Source organism: Larimichthys crocea, chromosome XI, assembly GCF_000972845.2.
Source record: "Larimichthys crocea isolate SSNF chromosome XI, L_crocea_2.0, whole genome shotgun sequence".
In the NCBI taxonomy this organism is placed as follows: domain Eukaryota; kingdom Metazoa; phylum Chordata; class Actinopteri; family Sciaenidae; genus Larimichthys; species Larimichthys crocea.
The window spans coordinates 1927150-1944240 of NC_040021.1; the positions used below are offsets into that span (position 1 = coordinate 1927150).

A 17091-nucleotide genomic window follows, 5' to 3' on the forward strand; every position below is an offset into this window, starting at 1 on the left:
TGTGTGTTTTTAACTTTAGACAGAGTTGTCTGCTGCTTTATTCTAATATAGCACCCAGCATCGTGTGTAACAGAGACAGATGAGGGTGGGTTCAATCTTCTTATGTCAGTGTCTGGAAGGACCTGAAGAAGACTTTTGGATCTACGAGCTGAAACGTTTTCATTGGTCTATAAATCCTCCAACAAAAAATTATTTATAATAACAAAAAATATATAAATGTAAAAAAGCACATCAAGCACACACAAATTTGGTTTGGTAGAATTATTGCACTAAGTAGCATTAAATTCAACTCCATACAAAGCTAGTGAAAAACAGACCATCACTTTTTGTAGTGTGGGATTTTTCTTTTTTTTTTTTCTAGGAAAACTAAGAGTTTTTTTTACTTGTTTCAAACAAACTGATGTTTCGCCTCTGGGGAAATCTTTGCCCCTTGAGTCTCTCAGAAAACTGTTTTCCCCTGTTTTCTCCTGCCTCATTTTTTGACACACTGCCTGACAGGCTGAATTTAGGGCAAAAATATCTCTACACCTGCGCCTGCCAAAACTTTGTCTCCAGCCACGTTCCTGTATGAAGAGGACTGCCGGCATTGAATCACAAATTCACTTTAACCAATAAGATATGCTAGATCATACTGTATTGTGACAGTGACATCTTACCTATCCAAGGTCCCAACCCTGGCCACAAGATAGAGGACACTTCCGATAGCGAGGCTGCCCAGAACGAAGAGCTTCTGTCTCAGCAATGCCTGCTGTTTGAATAGCATGGCCCTCCATCAATCTTCAGGACTGCGTCTTCAGCCTGCGGAGAGCAGAGCACATAAACCACTAATCACCAGGGGAAGAGAGACAGCCTAATGTTTATTAACACACACTCAATCAAGTCTTACAAGTGATTAAGCCACACTCACAAACGCCTGGAAAGTGCTGCAGTGCCATTAGAGAAAATGCTCACCCACCAACCACCACTTTGTTACATTTATTTATTTATTTCTGCCAACTCCAGATCAGATTTAATCTAATGCACAGGGACGCAATGACTGCCTGGCTTTGATACGGGAATGTGAAAATAAAGTTGTGGACTTTTGGTCAATATTTCATCTCAGTATGTGCCAACTGGAAGTTCTTGCAAGTTATAGCTGCACTGATCAATATTTCTGCATCAAGAATGGATCAGATGTGTATTCGGAAAGGGCTCGCTTATGTGACAAACGCACAGAGAATTATCACTCGGCTCTGCAGTCTATCTGTTTTGGTTTTACTGCCTGTCACTTTATTGTTTGGCTCGGTGTCATCATTCTCATCAACCTTGCTACTGGCCGGCAGCTGTTTTTCCACAAATCCCACTGGACACTACCTGCCCAGTACCAGAGCTGGCAACTATCTGGTGAACATAGTGGAGTATTTAGCAGCTAAAGACTCTCAGGATTTCAGGAGTGAAATGAGAGCGAATGGGAGCTATGTTCATCAGGTCAGAGCTGTGAATGCTGTGAATGCTAATGTTGATGCAGGAGGCACAACACATTTAAAAGGCAATAACATGTCAGAAGTTATGTCCTGGCCCCAAATAGCCAAAAAATATATGAGTGAAATTTTAAAATAAAAAAATGGAAATTTAAATAACATGGAATTTAGTAGGCATGGAGACAAAACAAAACATAAGTATTAAAATATGATATCAGTATAATATAAGACAGGATTTACAGTTTTTTTAACCTGCACCTTTTGGTCACTAGGGGGCACACAGTTGTGCAGTGGACAAACATCATTATCTTTTTTAAAGTCTGTCCAAAAGTCCATATTTAATCTTCTTTTAATCATCTTTTGGCCTTCACATGTTCCTGAGAAAAATATCTGGCTCTTTAGCTGCTAAATGCACCATTATGTTCACCAGCTAGTTGTCTACTTTATCTCGATGCCATTAAACGCTTGGCATGTAGCTTTTTAATTGAAAATAGCCACCTGCTGCTGCTGGAAACCACGCTAAAGAGGGAGGTGTGAAGTTGCCAAAATAATAAGCTGAAAGAGGCTAAAACGCTCCATAGAGCTGAGGAAAACTGCAGAGTCAGGTGATAATGTGACATGTTCCATATTGCGCACACTTTTTAAAAATCTATTGTTAATATCAAAATATTTTTTTTTGTTCAGCTTTGGAAATGATTTTGTGGAAGTCAATTCCAAATGAGACAGATTCAAGGTATCAACATTTAAAATAAGCTAAAGTATAAAATACAATAAAATATGTGTAAAATAAAGCAAATGTGACCTAATCCCAGTCCTTGGAGCACTCTTGTTTTGTTTTCTTGACCTCAATAAAAGGATGGACGCCATCTCTAAAAATATTCAGATCCACAGATCAGGACTTATGTGCACAAACACTTATATTATGTGGATGCGTATGGCTCTTTTGACCTTGAAAGAAAACGAAAGAATTCATGTCTTTATCCAAAAGATGGCACTATGTACTTTAAGACAGATGGAAAACATAAATGTTTGTCTCTATAATTAAAGAAAAGAGTTTCTCCAGTTTTTTTTTGCAGATCGATACCTGGGCCTTCCTGCATCTGCAAGCTCGCCACAGTGTGACTGGCTAAATCACATTATGGAATAACAGATCCATACAGAAGTCGTAGCACTATTACAAAAGGGTGGACTGCACTCTAATCCAGCCTTTATAACTGCCTACCATTACCAAACGAGCAGAGCCTCTAGAGCATCTCATAAACAAGTATACAGCTTTTGACCCCGGTGTGACTGGAAAACATTTCACTCATATTGCCTTGTGGTGACTTCCTAAGGGAGACCAGCAGAGCAATTGCAATTTCATCAGTCTGACAAAGCAGAAGAATAAAGGCAGTTAGCCAGGGGCCAGCCCTATGTTTGTGGAGCCCCATTTAGAAAAGAAATGTTTTTCATTACAGCCTGTATCTCTCAAACAAGACGGGGCTATAAAATCAGTTGTTTCCAATAGAAATGAAGTCATATTTTTTTAGCATCAAGACAATATCATAATAAAGTAATTGACCTTCTTTCATTTGTTTCAAGAAAATCTTTACAAGAGGAACTGTAACATTGTAAAACCTTAGACATAAATTAAATTATATTTATGTCTAATGTTACATTCTGTTTTTGTTGTTTTCTTGCTGCACCAGCCTTACTTGGTCTGGTATGACCAGTAGCTTGGTGGCTAATGTTAGCTAAAGTTTGCAAAGATAGATGTTGCTGTACAACAGACATTACTGCGTCACTCTGAAGATTTATTGACTCTTCTTTACTTATTATTACACAACTTTTTGGGATTTACCATTATCCCATTGGCACTTGGTTAATCAATCAAACAGACTCTATTTGTATGGCACTTTTCGCTCAACAACAGCAAGATGAAACAAAAAAACTCATACTGAGGAAACGCTATGTGGTCTATCTGGATATCTGCAGTGAGGAAACGCTGGAGGCAGGCCATGTGACGTTAAATATACTGTCCATTAACAATATAACACTATATTCATTCAAGTTAGTATTAACTGCCTTAAACAACAGACCAAGGCTAACACAAGCATCCAGTTATTTGGGGTTTTCAGACACTTTTTATATTATAATGCCCCAAGTCAGATATGTCAGAGCCTTCAGATAAATGCATTGCAGTAACTCAACATGACATGAATATGAATAATAAGTCTCCCTTAGTTACTGTTGCTACGTTTGTCAAGTTTTCCAATCTAGCATTGTGTGCAGTTTACAATGACGACAGCAGCAGGTTAACCATGTAAAATTGTAGCTAACAACAGTTCCTTGACCTCAGACTGCAAAAGAAAGCTTCTCATTTTTGGCCAACAGCCGTCAAATTTGCAGACTTAAGATTTTATCAGCAGTTCCTTATTCATGTCTCCATCTGACTTGTATGAAAACCAGAACCCTACAAATGGGTCTTAAATACGCACTTCATGGCTACATACATGATATTGTTGCAATAGAGTCTATGCAATATGGAACACAGATTCAATATGAAAGCTAAATTTGACATCATGGTTTGATGGAGGGGCTTAACTAAAGTTATGGTTAGGTGGGTACTGCTGAGGACGTTGCACAGTGTTGTTAATGAAACTCATGAAATAGAAACCCTTCTGCAGAGTATCAGCAGAGTTTTCATTGACTTCCATGACCTACAGAGATTCATAGCAGCTCTCGCCACTTGTACTAATGAACAGAGAGTAGTACCACTTGCTGCACATTATGTATGACTTATTTATAAGCACACACAGAAATGAATTGTTTGCCCTGTCAAGGAGCTACAACCAGAACAGCTGTGCCAGGCCATAAGCACGAGCCGGGGCCAGTACAGAATTATCAATTATGGAGCAATTATTTTCATAAACTAAAAATCCGGACCAAAGCCTCATCTGTTGTCTCCTGAGAATTTACAGTGGTTCTAGCTATCTGGCAAGAGTTTATCTGTGCATATTTAACTTCACTGTACAGTTGGACAGATCATACACAAGAAAAAAAATAAAAATACACTTTCCTTCTGAAATCATTATAATCTACAATGCCGCTCACTTCTGAAAAGACATCTCACTCCTGCAAGGTGAGATCACTCCTGAAATTAAAGTGTAAAAGTAATTTATCTAGTCTATAAAGCAGATTGTCATGCAGCCTGACCTAAAAAACTCAGAGGGAAACAGAGGGATGTTTGGATCAAACAGGTAGCAGCATCACTGGTGGAGAGAACACAAAATGGTGACAGTCCTGTTCAGAAATGCTCGGTAAGATGGAGTGAGCTCAGATATCCTCAGCAAGGGGGACAAAATTTGTCTGGAGATGTTTTAAATTAAAGTGCACCGTCAGTAACAGAAATTCTCCATGCAGTAGACGGGCACAGGGTGTCTGATAAGGAAAATCAAATAGCGCTTAAAAAAAGTTTCTCACTGTGTGGAGACGTTTTCTTCGGGTAAAAATACAGTTTAAAAGACTGCAGGGGGATCTGACATTAGTGTGGGGGATTTGCAAAAGAGCGATGATGGAGCGCAGTTTACAGTTTCACAGGTGCAATAAGATACAGTATGTTCAGCCGTAGAGCTTATATGCCAAAGAGAAACTTTGTGATAACTAAACTCTTAAAAAAAGAAAGGGCTGCAGTGTTCATTGCATTACATTGGTCATTGAAATCTCAGTGGGTGTTCAGCAAACATCATGGCAATCTGCTCAACATAACTTCCGTGCATGTTTCAAAGGGAGCTTGACTCTTGAAAGAAGGAACGACACATTAGTTCTCTTACAAATTAAAGTTGAATTCATATGCAATAAAACTTACTCAGCTCTATACACGGCTGCTAGTCTTATTTCGTAAGTGGTTACACACTCAAGTCATTGGACTCAAATCACTGTTTTGATGACTTGAAACTACAGAAAATAAATTACTTGTCACTCGACTTGGACTCAGAAGACTTGAGACTTGACCTGAGACATGATAATGACTCAAATGACTTGTCTGATATCAGACAGCTACTATTACCTTATCTTTTCTCTTTATACTGCAGGTAAGGACTCTAGAGTTGAGTTGACTTCTCCAAGGAAAAAATACATTGTTAACTTTGTTAAAGCCTTGACCCAATGACTTTAGTCTAGTGGCTGATCTGATTTGAAACCAGGAAGACATGTAGCCTGTTATATTTTACCATTATCTTGGAACATATTGCCACAGTGACCACTATTCTACCAGGAACCAGGTACCGCGCCTCTCACCCAATGTCAGCCCCCTGCCCCATGACCCTTCAGTGGATAAGCGGGTCAGCTCAGCATGTGCCGTGTAAATGCACTGAGAAGATATCAGTAATTCTTGGGTACCATATGATTAGTTTGAATTTGATGAAAGCTCATGGAGAGTCCACGATGAAACGGGTTAAACCCTGTAGACGTGATAGGTTTGATATTTCTTGTGTTAAAAGTGAGAACATTTGAACTGATTGAGGAAAGATCAGAGGGTCACACAAGAATTTATCAACATGAATTTGGTAGTCTGGTCACTTGGTGGTTTTATTTAGTTTTATTGCCAAGACAGTTTTCACATACAAGAATCGTGCTTTAGGGAATTAGTGCATAACATTATCAATGTGACGATGATGATGGCACCAAACAAATGAATCATCCTCTGAGGACCATGGTGATAATGTAGTGCAATCATCTGTACTGTCTGTCATGAGGACATAACTACTATCTGCTGCTTCTTCTAGATGGAAGATGTATTAAGAAGTGTCTCTGTCACTTTTAGTGCAGTTTGGTGCAGAATGCCAAAGCCCTCTGCCATAACACTTTAAAATTCTAGTCCACAACAGAGATCACCCACCTCTGTCAGTTTTTTGATTTTCTCTCATCTCAGCTCATGACCTCCATGCACGTCTCAAATCGCCCTGCTTTCCTCTACCTCCACCACACACAAAACGGATGAAATAAAATGCAGGTAACTTGCTTCCACCACACACACACACACACACACACACACACACAGATTTTGATCGACATGTGTCACATGTGATCAATCATACATGAGCTCACAGTCCCTTGGGGTTAATGGGCTGAGAACTTGCGCAGCAGAAATGCTTAGAACAAAACACTAAGCGATTAGAGAAACGCTGACCGCTCTTTTTGCGTGTAATTAAAACACTGAGAAGCGTTGCTGTTTACAGGCCCGATAACAACTATAATTAGTTTCCAAATACTAGAATGTGGAATATACGAGCCTGAAAAAAATTTAAAAAAGTGGCTATTTGCAGTGACAGTGCACAAAAGCCTGTTTAGTTATTAAGGCACTTGCTGTGCTGTGTTAATAATGTGCATTGCTCTGGTCTTATTGTTAGAGGAGGACACAAGGGCACTGGTAAAAATAGACAACTGCAGCTGAGCTCTCATTAGATTCTGTTAATTTGCTGTATTACTAAAAAACACTGTTGTTGGAATAGGAGTCAGCCAGCAGTCCTTTCAGAATAAAAGGTCTCTATTATCACATACATTCACACACACTATACAGGGTGGGGTCTAAAGATTCATGACTCAGACCTCTGTGGGGACTCGTGCCATATTGTGCTCTGATCGAGCAAATCAGATCAATGCCATTTGAATTCACCGAGGCTTTGCCGTCACTAAATCCCCAATCAGTGGGCTGTTTTTTAATGTTAGCAGGAGTGTGAAATATCCAGACAGATGGACAGGGACGCCTGACAACTAAAAAACTGTGTCTACGTGAATAGTTTCATGTCCAACACGTCTAATATTGACCCATTTTATTCCTGCATTCATCTTTATCAGACATTGGACAAGTATTGTGTGTTGCAGTTTACCCAATTGCATCCCCTTCATACATGGACAGTTCGGGCAAGCTAGCTCCAAAATGAAACTGAACACTCATTACCTGTTGGTTAAATACCATGCTTACAGACCATCAACAGCTAGTCTAGTCCTGAATGTAGAGACTTGACTTTCAGTCAAGGCTAATGTCAGAGAAGGTGGGAAAATAACTATTATACTGCAACCGGAGCTTATCTAGAAGTTTTAAGGCTGAGTGCAGCTACAGACGTAACTACTCCCACACACCGGAAAGACTCACAGTGAACTCGTTAGATTCACAGGTTTACCCAAGGCCATCTTTCTTAAAAAAGGAAGCCTTGGTCAGTAACACACAGGTGTGTGTGGCTGTGGGTGGCATAGTAGGACAAGTCATGACTTCGCCCTGCAGGGGAAAACAAATTGGTATCCGTATTGTTTTGAGTGCGTAAAAACTCTTAAATCTTTTATTTCAACTCTCAACTTTCAGCAAAAACAAAAGCAGCATTTATATTTTTGCTGAGTTATACCCACTGCACTACATGACAAACTATGATCTGTTCCTTGACCTAACCAACCTCTAGCCCCTGTCCTAAGACCAGTCCAAGTGTTTTGGAGACATACAGTAGGCTCACATTGCCTTTGGTCAGAGTTCACTTTTCTAGAATATTTACAACAGCGGTTCTGACTGTGTTGACCAACAGACATAATGGATGATACAAGAATAAGAATTCAGCTGACTGATCATCATCTTATATTTGTGGAGTGAGCCGGGGAGTGACTATAAATGGCAGTAGCCACAGTCTACTTCACAGCCTACACATTTTATCCTCTGACAGAACTGGTGCACGCTCCAAAGTCTGTCTGCGATCAAAGATGAAGTTTTCCGCTCATCAAAAGCATTTACATGTCAGAAAAAAAACAAAGTTAATAATATGCATTTGGTTCTTTGTTAGCAAAAAATAAATCCTCCAAAGTTAGATGGAGACGGGCGGCGGCGTGCTGTAGCTCTCGCTGCTGGAGTTGAGTCAGCTAGGGACACTGTGGAGGGAGAAGAGAGAAGGGGGAGACAGAGAGAGGGCAGAGCATTGATGAATAATTCACCACTATGTGCTTTATTATTGTTATTGATCTTTGCTTATGCACAGGGGAATGATTCTGCTGTTCAGCGTAGAGCTCCGCCCTCCGTTGACCTCCACTCCTCTAAACCAGGCGTCCATTTTGTGATATTACACCTCCATTATTTATCACCCGTCTCTGCAGATCCCTTTGTGTCCGACTGGACTCGGGCATACTGTTACTCACACTGTGTGTTTTGCATCTCGGTAAGAAATACACACAGGCACTTGTATGCATTTAAACATCGACATTTCTTATATGTCTGCCTATATACTTCTGATAATAACTGCACTCTCCACCTTCACTATACCACACTGCCCATAACTGAATCTAAATAACTTTATCCAAACTTCAAAGTGTTTTCAACTTTGAGAAGGTCCACACAGCAAGGTGCACCAGCCTGAGTTTCAATGCCAGTCCATCAAACCAGTGTGACAGGAGCTACCACCCCCACCATGACAAAAGTTCCATAGCAGCCAGCACCTCTCCAGCTATCAGTCCACCTTGCATACTGGACTTGAACTGGCCTCCCTCCAGTTCCCAGGCCAAGTCTCTATGGGCTGAGCTACTGAAATCTCCAGATTCACTTGTGAGGATGAATTAAAGGTCCAGTGTGTAGGATTTGGTGGCATCTAGCGTGTGTAACTGCGGATTGCAACCAACTGAATACCATTCGCCTCACCCTCCCCTTAACAAGTAGAAAGGAGAAACTACAGTGGCTACAAAAGTAGTGAAAAATGCAAAAGGCACTATCTGCAGCCAGTGTTTAGTTTGTGGGTTCTGGGCTACTGTAGAAACATGGCAGTTCATAGATCATTCTAAGAGAGCAAACACAAAATGATCCTTGATTTCAGGTAAAACTATAGTTAGAAATATTATATTTAATTTCTGCCATGAAGCTCTTTGAAACTTGCACTCTTTAATCTTTAATCTTTAATCTCTTTAATGTCGATTCAAGATGTTTGCACTGTTGACCAATGGCAAACTGGAGGATAAAGTGCTCCACATGGTTTAACATAACATAAGTTTATACTAGAAATACTTTGAATAAACTGTGTTAGGTTATTGTTCAGTTACAGCGACAGAGCTAGCTCGCCAGCTGACAGCAATGCTTGGCGGGTGATTGTTAAAGTCTAGCACTAGTGTGTTCCTGGCTGTCTAGCAGCTAACTCTGCCACAAAGCTTCTGGCAGCTTGAAGCGTTTCAAAGTGACTCTCAATGGTCTTGGTGTGAATTCTAAACTCTCACAGCGTGATGAGTCACTGTCGGGGGGGTCTAGCCTCGTGCAGCTTATCAGAAATCCCAAACCTGATTAGCTCTGTTGGTTTACAGGCTCTGCAGTTGTGACAGACAGTTGACCCTTCATGTTGTCAGAGTGGACCCTCGTTTTGATCCCCAAACACAAGCGTCTAATTACTAAACCTAACAAAGAGCCTGTGAGTGTCAATGCTGTAGAGTCAGAAAGCAATATCTGCTTTTTACCCTCGACTGCTGCGTGACCTTCAAACACCAAATACGACAGCAAACATAAACTTTGAGCTGGGAGACAAACAGGAGGAGATATCACCACAAGGTTTTAGATTTTTTTTTTAATCTTAAGGCCGTGCTTGGAGTGTGCACTTACTCCCAATTTGAACATGCAACTCCTACACAAACACACACACACACACACACACACACACACACACACAAAGACAAACACAAAGACACTCCTTTGAGGTGTTCAGATGAATGACAAGATTTTAAGAGCTGTGAGGACACACAGCTGAGTACAGATCACTTCAAACATTATACTGTTATTGTGATCATCCCTCCTCTTCACTCACTGCTTTTGAGCTGGTGCCGAAAAGGAGTAAAAACATTCCGAAAATAGGTCAGTAACAAAAAACACACATGAAACAGCATTGTGTGATGTAGTAACACTGAGATTCTTATCGCATAAAATGTATTCTAATTACAGGTGTACATGAAAAGTTAGTTGATTAACGACTAGAAAGTGATTTATTAGGTCAAAAAACAAAATGGTGTATATTGAACAAAGGAATCTTTTCAACACGTTCACACCTGATGTAAACATGCAGCCTGAAAATATTACTCTGGATCATGCAGTTACCTCCATGGCTGGGAAATTAAGCCAGTGTAGAACAATGCCAATAACTGCAGTTCCTCGAGCGGCCACTTAAGGCTGGCTACAGTACAGAAAGTCTCCATAAGTCCCCATGTTCAAGTGTCCAACTTCACAGCAGAAATAAACATGTTTACAGCCTGGTACAAAAACAGTTTTGGTCTCTGTAGCTAATTTCCCAGTTCATGACAACTGTACTGAGGGTGAATTTATATACAACTCACCTGTTCACATTATATTAAGGATTAAAGTTATGCAGGATTAAGTAGGTGCCATTAGAGGTGGCTTGTTTGAGGCAGGACTATCATCATGGCGACAGCCAGAGCCACAGATTCTGAGATTCAAAATGACTCTTCAGAAACCTGTGGTGATGTCACACATACACTGTCCATTCTATATACTGTCAGTGATCTGGATAAGAAAATAATGTGATTAATCATACCACACCTGGCCTGGTTCACACAGGTTAAAATGCTATCTGTACAGTTTGGACACATTACTCAAGCTGCACTAATAACATCTTATATTAAAAAATAATAATTAAAACTCTGTTGCAAATAGGTGGCTGCAGAGATACCGTTCTTTTAAACAGTGCTTCTATAGAGTTTTGCACTGAAGTGAGCGGAGAAGTTGACAGTGACCTATTAACCCCGCTCAACCGCTGAACTAACAACTGTCAGATTTCATCCTTTAACAGCCGTTTCCAGCAGGCTTGTGACCGTCTATTCTGAGGCTGATGAGATTGCGTGCTTCATGTCACATCTTCTGCCTTTAACATGGTGACGACTAACAAGATTAAGTAAGGAGGCCTGTTTTTAGCTTTTGAGTTAAGTGCACTAATGGGATTTGTTAGTGGAGGGCATGTGTTATGGTGAAAACAGAGGTGTGTATGTGTGTATGTGTGTGTGTGTGTGTGTGTGTGTGTGTGTGTGTGTGTGTGTGTGTGTGTGTGTGTTGGGAGGGGCTCTCTGCGCTCTCCACCTCTGGGAGAATCCTGAATCACATCAGGTAAAAACACCTGCTAGCTGAGAAGTCTCCGGAGCAGCTGTGTGTCTCTAACAGCTGCCAAGCCAACAACCCCCACCACCCCAGAGGAGAGACGCTGATGTCCTAACAGCCAACCAGCTCCCCATTCTCCTCTGTTTTCTGCAGCTCTGGGTGGAGCAGGGAGCTGTTGGTGTCTGATTCGGGCCCTACAGGCAGACTGACTGTGTTGCCGGGCGTCTGAGCGCCGTGTGTCTTGTCTGTGCTCAATTCTCAGCAGTCCCTGCTTGCCCCTGTAGCTTCAATTCATCTGATTTTCTTCTATTACCCTGACGTGACGTTCCTCATGCTGGGCACTGCTGCCTGTCCTCACCATATACAGGCAGGAGAAGCATAAATGGGGGTCCTTCCAAACACTTGCTTATCAGCTGAAAATATCTATATCCAGATATCTGGAGGAGGTCTGATTTACTCAGCACAGCAGAGTTCACAAACATCACACTTCCTGCACAACTTCCACACTGCGGTCAAGACACTGTGTGCTGTTTTGACAGACCTTGTGAAGCACTAAAAGCACTCAAACCGGAAATTTTACCACCCACACAGATAACTGCGTCTTACTGACAGCACAACGATCCAATGGATGCTTGAGTTTTCTCTGTTAAAGCAGCTCTTCATTTTAAAGAGGCCCTATTGCAGAAACTGTGTGTGTTGTCACCAACATTTTTCTTTTACTGTGTTGAGATAATTAAAAACTAAAGAAGGAACAGTGACTAAAGTGATGAAGTTTGCATTTAGATCTGTGACAAAGACATCAGTAAACAGGGCCGGACATAGAGGTCAACAGCACACATTTGACAAGCCTGATGCTTATGCATTAGTGTTAGAGAAAAATCAGAAGAGCAAGTCTTCCTGACTGAAGGTGACTGAGGTGTCAAACAAACACATAGAAAAGATAATCCGGCTGCATAAAGGTGCATAAAAAAGTTCCGTAGTGCAAAAACTATTTTGCAGCATGGTTTGGGTCCTCTTGACACCGAGGGAAAGGTCACTACAGTTGTTCTGAGTGATCACCTAAACATTTCTATCCTGATAGGAGAAATCTCTAACAGGCCCCCATTCACAAGGCATGAGGGCTCACTGGATGGTTTGTATGATGGAGTATAAAAATGATGTGAATCAGATGCTCTGACCTTCACAGTCCCACATCTCAACCAAGTTTAACACCTACATTATGGAAGATTTTGGACAAACATGTTCTGGGCTGATGTTCATCCCTCCAGTTCACAGACTGATGAATCAGAACTGAACGTGTTCTTATTGTCTTTCATCGATAACCACTCTTCAGTCAGACACATTTGCCTCCTTTCAGCCAAACGAGCTCAGTCATTGTTGAGATCAGACGACTTGTTGGCCGAAGTTTAAAGGCAGCTTGAAATTCAACTTGGAATTCACTGTCGACACATGAGAGAAGCTCGCTTCTGGGCAAGCAACATGACAAAGGATATTTGACATGGCTCTGAAACAGTAGAGAAAACATAGATCAAGAAGCAATCAAACAAGCAGCAGTGGTGATGCAATGAGCAATGATGATGATTTAACATTTTGCTCTAGTTAAAGACTCCTTTAACTAGCTGAACATCGTAACACACATTTGCTTTTGTAGTTCTTTTTTCCATAACAAAAGAGAATGAGACATTAATCTTTTGCACATCCGATTGCGTGTTCAGTTCACAGGCGTGGTGAATATTGATTCATTTGTATGGAGCTGGAGTCAGAATGTTTTTTATCCTAGCTTAGCATAAAGACTGGAAGCGGATGGAAACAGCTAGCATGTCCAAAAAGGCTACCAATGTGTTAATCAACAAGCTTTATCATTCATGGGATGTTATGAGGGAGCAGCTAGGTGAAATAAGAGCTAGTATTTCCAACTTCCTACAGTCTTCGTGCTAAGCTAGGCTAAGCATACCCTCACTCCAACAGTGCACTGAACACATAGATAGATTGATACCGATCACACCATCACCACCTGTAAGGTTGAAGCAGGGACAGCCCCGTCCACACAGGAAAAACCTTGTAATTTCATCTCATAGCCTGGACTAGTGGAGGCCCTGAGGGGGTTGCGCAGGGAGGAAGGTGGCAGGGAGGAGGTTAGAGCTGAGTAATGTGTAAGCCATGAGACTGTGACTCATGAAACCACTGCAGAGATTGCTGAGATATGTCCCTGCTGAACAGCCAGCTCATGCCATTCACCTCCTCGTTGATCAGCTCAGCTTCTGATCAGCTCCTCTCTGTTGACTTGAAATGCAACAACCTTGGGCCATCCTTGCTGCGTAGCTTCAATCAAAGACTCAGCCATGGGTGTTTTATGTGTACGCCCTTTGGAAAAACCATATCAAGAGCTGAGGCATCTATCCACCGCACTCAACTGAAAGTGACACTGACACAGATAAGACGTTAGCGGGGGGTTTGACAGCCTGTGTGATCGTCCTGGGGACTGCTGAGGGAAGGGGTGGGGAGGGGGACCAGAGGTGGTTGGAGGTGTACTGGCAGCCACGCAGCAGCAGTCAACATCTGCATGCAGCTAATTAGCCACGCAGCGTTTATGCAGAAAACCTTTTAACTGTTTCCAGCCATCAAGCACCTCGTGATTCCCTCTGACAGGCCCTCTGCTCTGCTCTGCATAAAGACGCTAGTGTGGCTGTTTAAAATTTCATCCACCTCCCTCGGCGGAGGCCTATCACTGCCTGCAATCATTCCTCCATCAGGCTGTTGGCAAGGAGCGTAACAGGACACACCTATCATCTGTGTTTCATTAACCCTTTGTCAGACAGTTCAGATGGTCCAATACCATCCTCTGAGGAGACGAATCCAAATCGAGCATGAAGGACTAATGGATTCACACCAAAAGTGCAATTATCATCACATATACTCGTGCATTGTGAACAATCTGATATATTGGCCAGAGGGAGTGTGTTAGGCAGTGATCTCATGACTAACCACCTGCTTCCCTAGTTTGGCACTCTGCTTTGTTCTCAGAATACAAAGAGCTGAAGTAAAGTGTTCAACAATCCACTGTAACGCCCATGTGGTCACAATGTCGTGATGTAATGTAGGGATGAAACAATAGGTTCATTGACAAAAAAAAAAGTTCTTAAATATGAGGATTTGTTGCTTTGCTCTATAGCACAGTCAATTGGATATCTTTGGGTTTTAGATATAAATATGTGCATTTGTTTAAAACAGTTTTCTTATTTTTATAGACTAAACAATTGTTCTATTAACTGATAAATAATTTATTAATGAATTAATGACTGATTTATTGTTAATGATAATCGTAATTAGTTGCAGCCCTTGAAAGCAGTGTGAAAAGGTAATTCTCTATTATATTATATTTTGTTGTTATGATGAGCTCTGGTGGTCATATTCAACACATCTCTTGTCATGTTCATATTTAGTAGCCAGTGTCTGTCCTGATAGGAACATTTATGCAGTTAATAATGTTGATACTGAGACTACACGAGTTTCTAGACCAGAGCTATTCCATCTCTATCACAGTCTGTCAAGTCACATCATTGTCTGGTGTCCGTCACAGATTGGCTGGACTGATCACTGTTCCTCTGAATTACATTTACATTCAGCTGAGACTGATCCGGACAGACGTGCAGGGAAGTGAACAGGAAGCAGCATCTTGTTCAATGACACTGTGACAGCACGCACAGCTGCTGACAGATACGCTGTCTGTCGCAGAAATCAAAGGAGTGACCTCTCTGTTATTGGCATGTGTCTGTATTAATACTAGTTTAAGAAAGTCTTGCAGGGCAGCGATGGGTTCCATTACACCCCCTGTGCGAAAATGCAGATCGAAGTGCTTTGCTGCATAATGAAATGCTTTAGGCCAGCACAAATACCACATTGACAAGCAAATCTGATACAGGATGAGTGGTGTTTCTGTTCCATGTAAGTTCTTCAGCCCGATCATCACTACATCACTACATACAGGGTATATTCATTGATCAGAGTGATGAGTTCTGGTGGCTTTTTCCTCCTTGTTGATCTGGTGTAGCCAAACTGAGCGTTGTGGATGTACTGTGTGTTATTAGTTCTGCCGTTTGTAGTTCTGCTGCTGAAATATGAGATAATTTCATTATTTTTTTCAGTTTTAGACTGCATCCTAATTAGGCAAACTTCTTCTACAGCTGCTTGTGTTTAGACAGAATTTGAGAATATTGGCTAAGGTATCAAAAAAGTGTGCACTGTGCACATCTTAGTAAGCTAGACTGATATTAAAATATATCAATAAATTGTCTTAATGTGCTGCAAAATGGCTGCAGTTAATGGAAAATAATCACAACTATTACTATACGTTTAAACTCACACACAGCTGATGCAACAGGTACCTAGTCAGCACCATAAGGTTGCCATGCCAACAGGCAGGGACACTGCAGTGAACGGTTTAGGATAAACTAAAGACAAACATCACATGTTGAGTTTTATATTTTTTCTTTCTGTACATATCAAACCAAAAACATACAATGTGTTTTATAATGATCTTTGGAGATGTTGGTAGACATAACTGGAAAAAAAACAAACAAGACCAGCTGGTCTTCCTCTGCTTAATGCTGAGCTAGGCTAACCACAGTATTGATCTTCTCGTCTAATTTTCAGTGAGACGTAAAGTTTTCTGATTTCCAAGTTTCAATGTAGAAATATCAAAGCACAGGAATACAAAAGAAACCTCACCAGGCGTTTGATGCCAACTTTTCATACTTGACAGTTTATAGACCTGCTATATGCTGCTGACACATTTTGTCAGGACTCCAGAAGATTTGAAATCCAGCCCGAGCTAGAAGAGTAGCTTTCCATCAGCTGCTGACATCCTGCTGTATCAACATATTAACAAGTAAATGATTGTGACGTATACGTAAGTCTGGCCAAAAGACTCACAATACCACAGGAAACAAGAAATGTACACAGTATATAATATATGAATAGGATATGAATTTGAGTTTTTAAATAGCACAGATGTCATCAGTGTATTAGTGATTAAAATGAAAAATGTTTAAAGCTCTGTGTGCAGGACCCTGTCTGGACGTGGGTGGACACACACACCTCCTCTCTATCCACGGGGAAAACTGGCAGTGAGTTTCTCACACAGGTTGGAGCACATCTGGATGCAGGCGGAGGAAAGACACTCAAAGTCAGGATGTGTGTGTGTGTGTGTGTGTGTGTGCACCAATTCCCACTCTGCATCAGTGAGTAGAAAATTTATCACAGAGTGGCACTTGAATGGATAAATGACCGTAAATACACCACAAGGATGGCAGGAAATATGGGCAAAAACACCAAGGGACAAAAAACAGCTTTGTGTTGCCCAGAGGACACAGTTTATCTGTCCATAAAGCTGTTAAAGATGTCCCTGAAAGATGAGGTGAGCATGGAAGTGCACTTCATGTCTCAAAATGGCTTAAGTAGGATGTGAAATGTAAAGGCAGTCAAACCGCTCGCCTCCCCCTCCATTGTGAGTGGAAAAAAAAGTGGCAATGAGCT

The 17091-nt window shown here is 41.2% G+C and overlaps 1 protein-coding gene across 3 annotated transcripts in view; it reads right to left on the reverse strand.

Moving 5' to 3' along the window:
• Nucleotides 1-17091, reverse strand: part of LOC104932424 (heparan sulfate glucosamine 3-O-sulfotransferase 5) — an 81925-nt gene that overhangs the window by 2726 nt on the left and 62108 nt on the right. For all 3 annotated transcript variants that reach the window (XM_019278566.2, XM_010747632.3, XM_019278565.2), the window contains one exon: nt 657-798. In XM_019278566.2, coding sequence (XP_019134111.1) covers nt 657-763 — 107 coding nt within the window. In that variant the 5' untranslated portion in view covers nt 764-798. The remainder of the gene's footprint in view (nt 1-656; nt 799-17091) is intronic.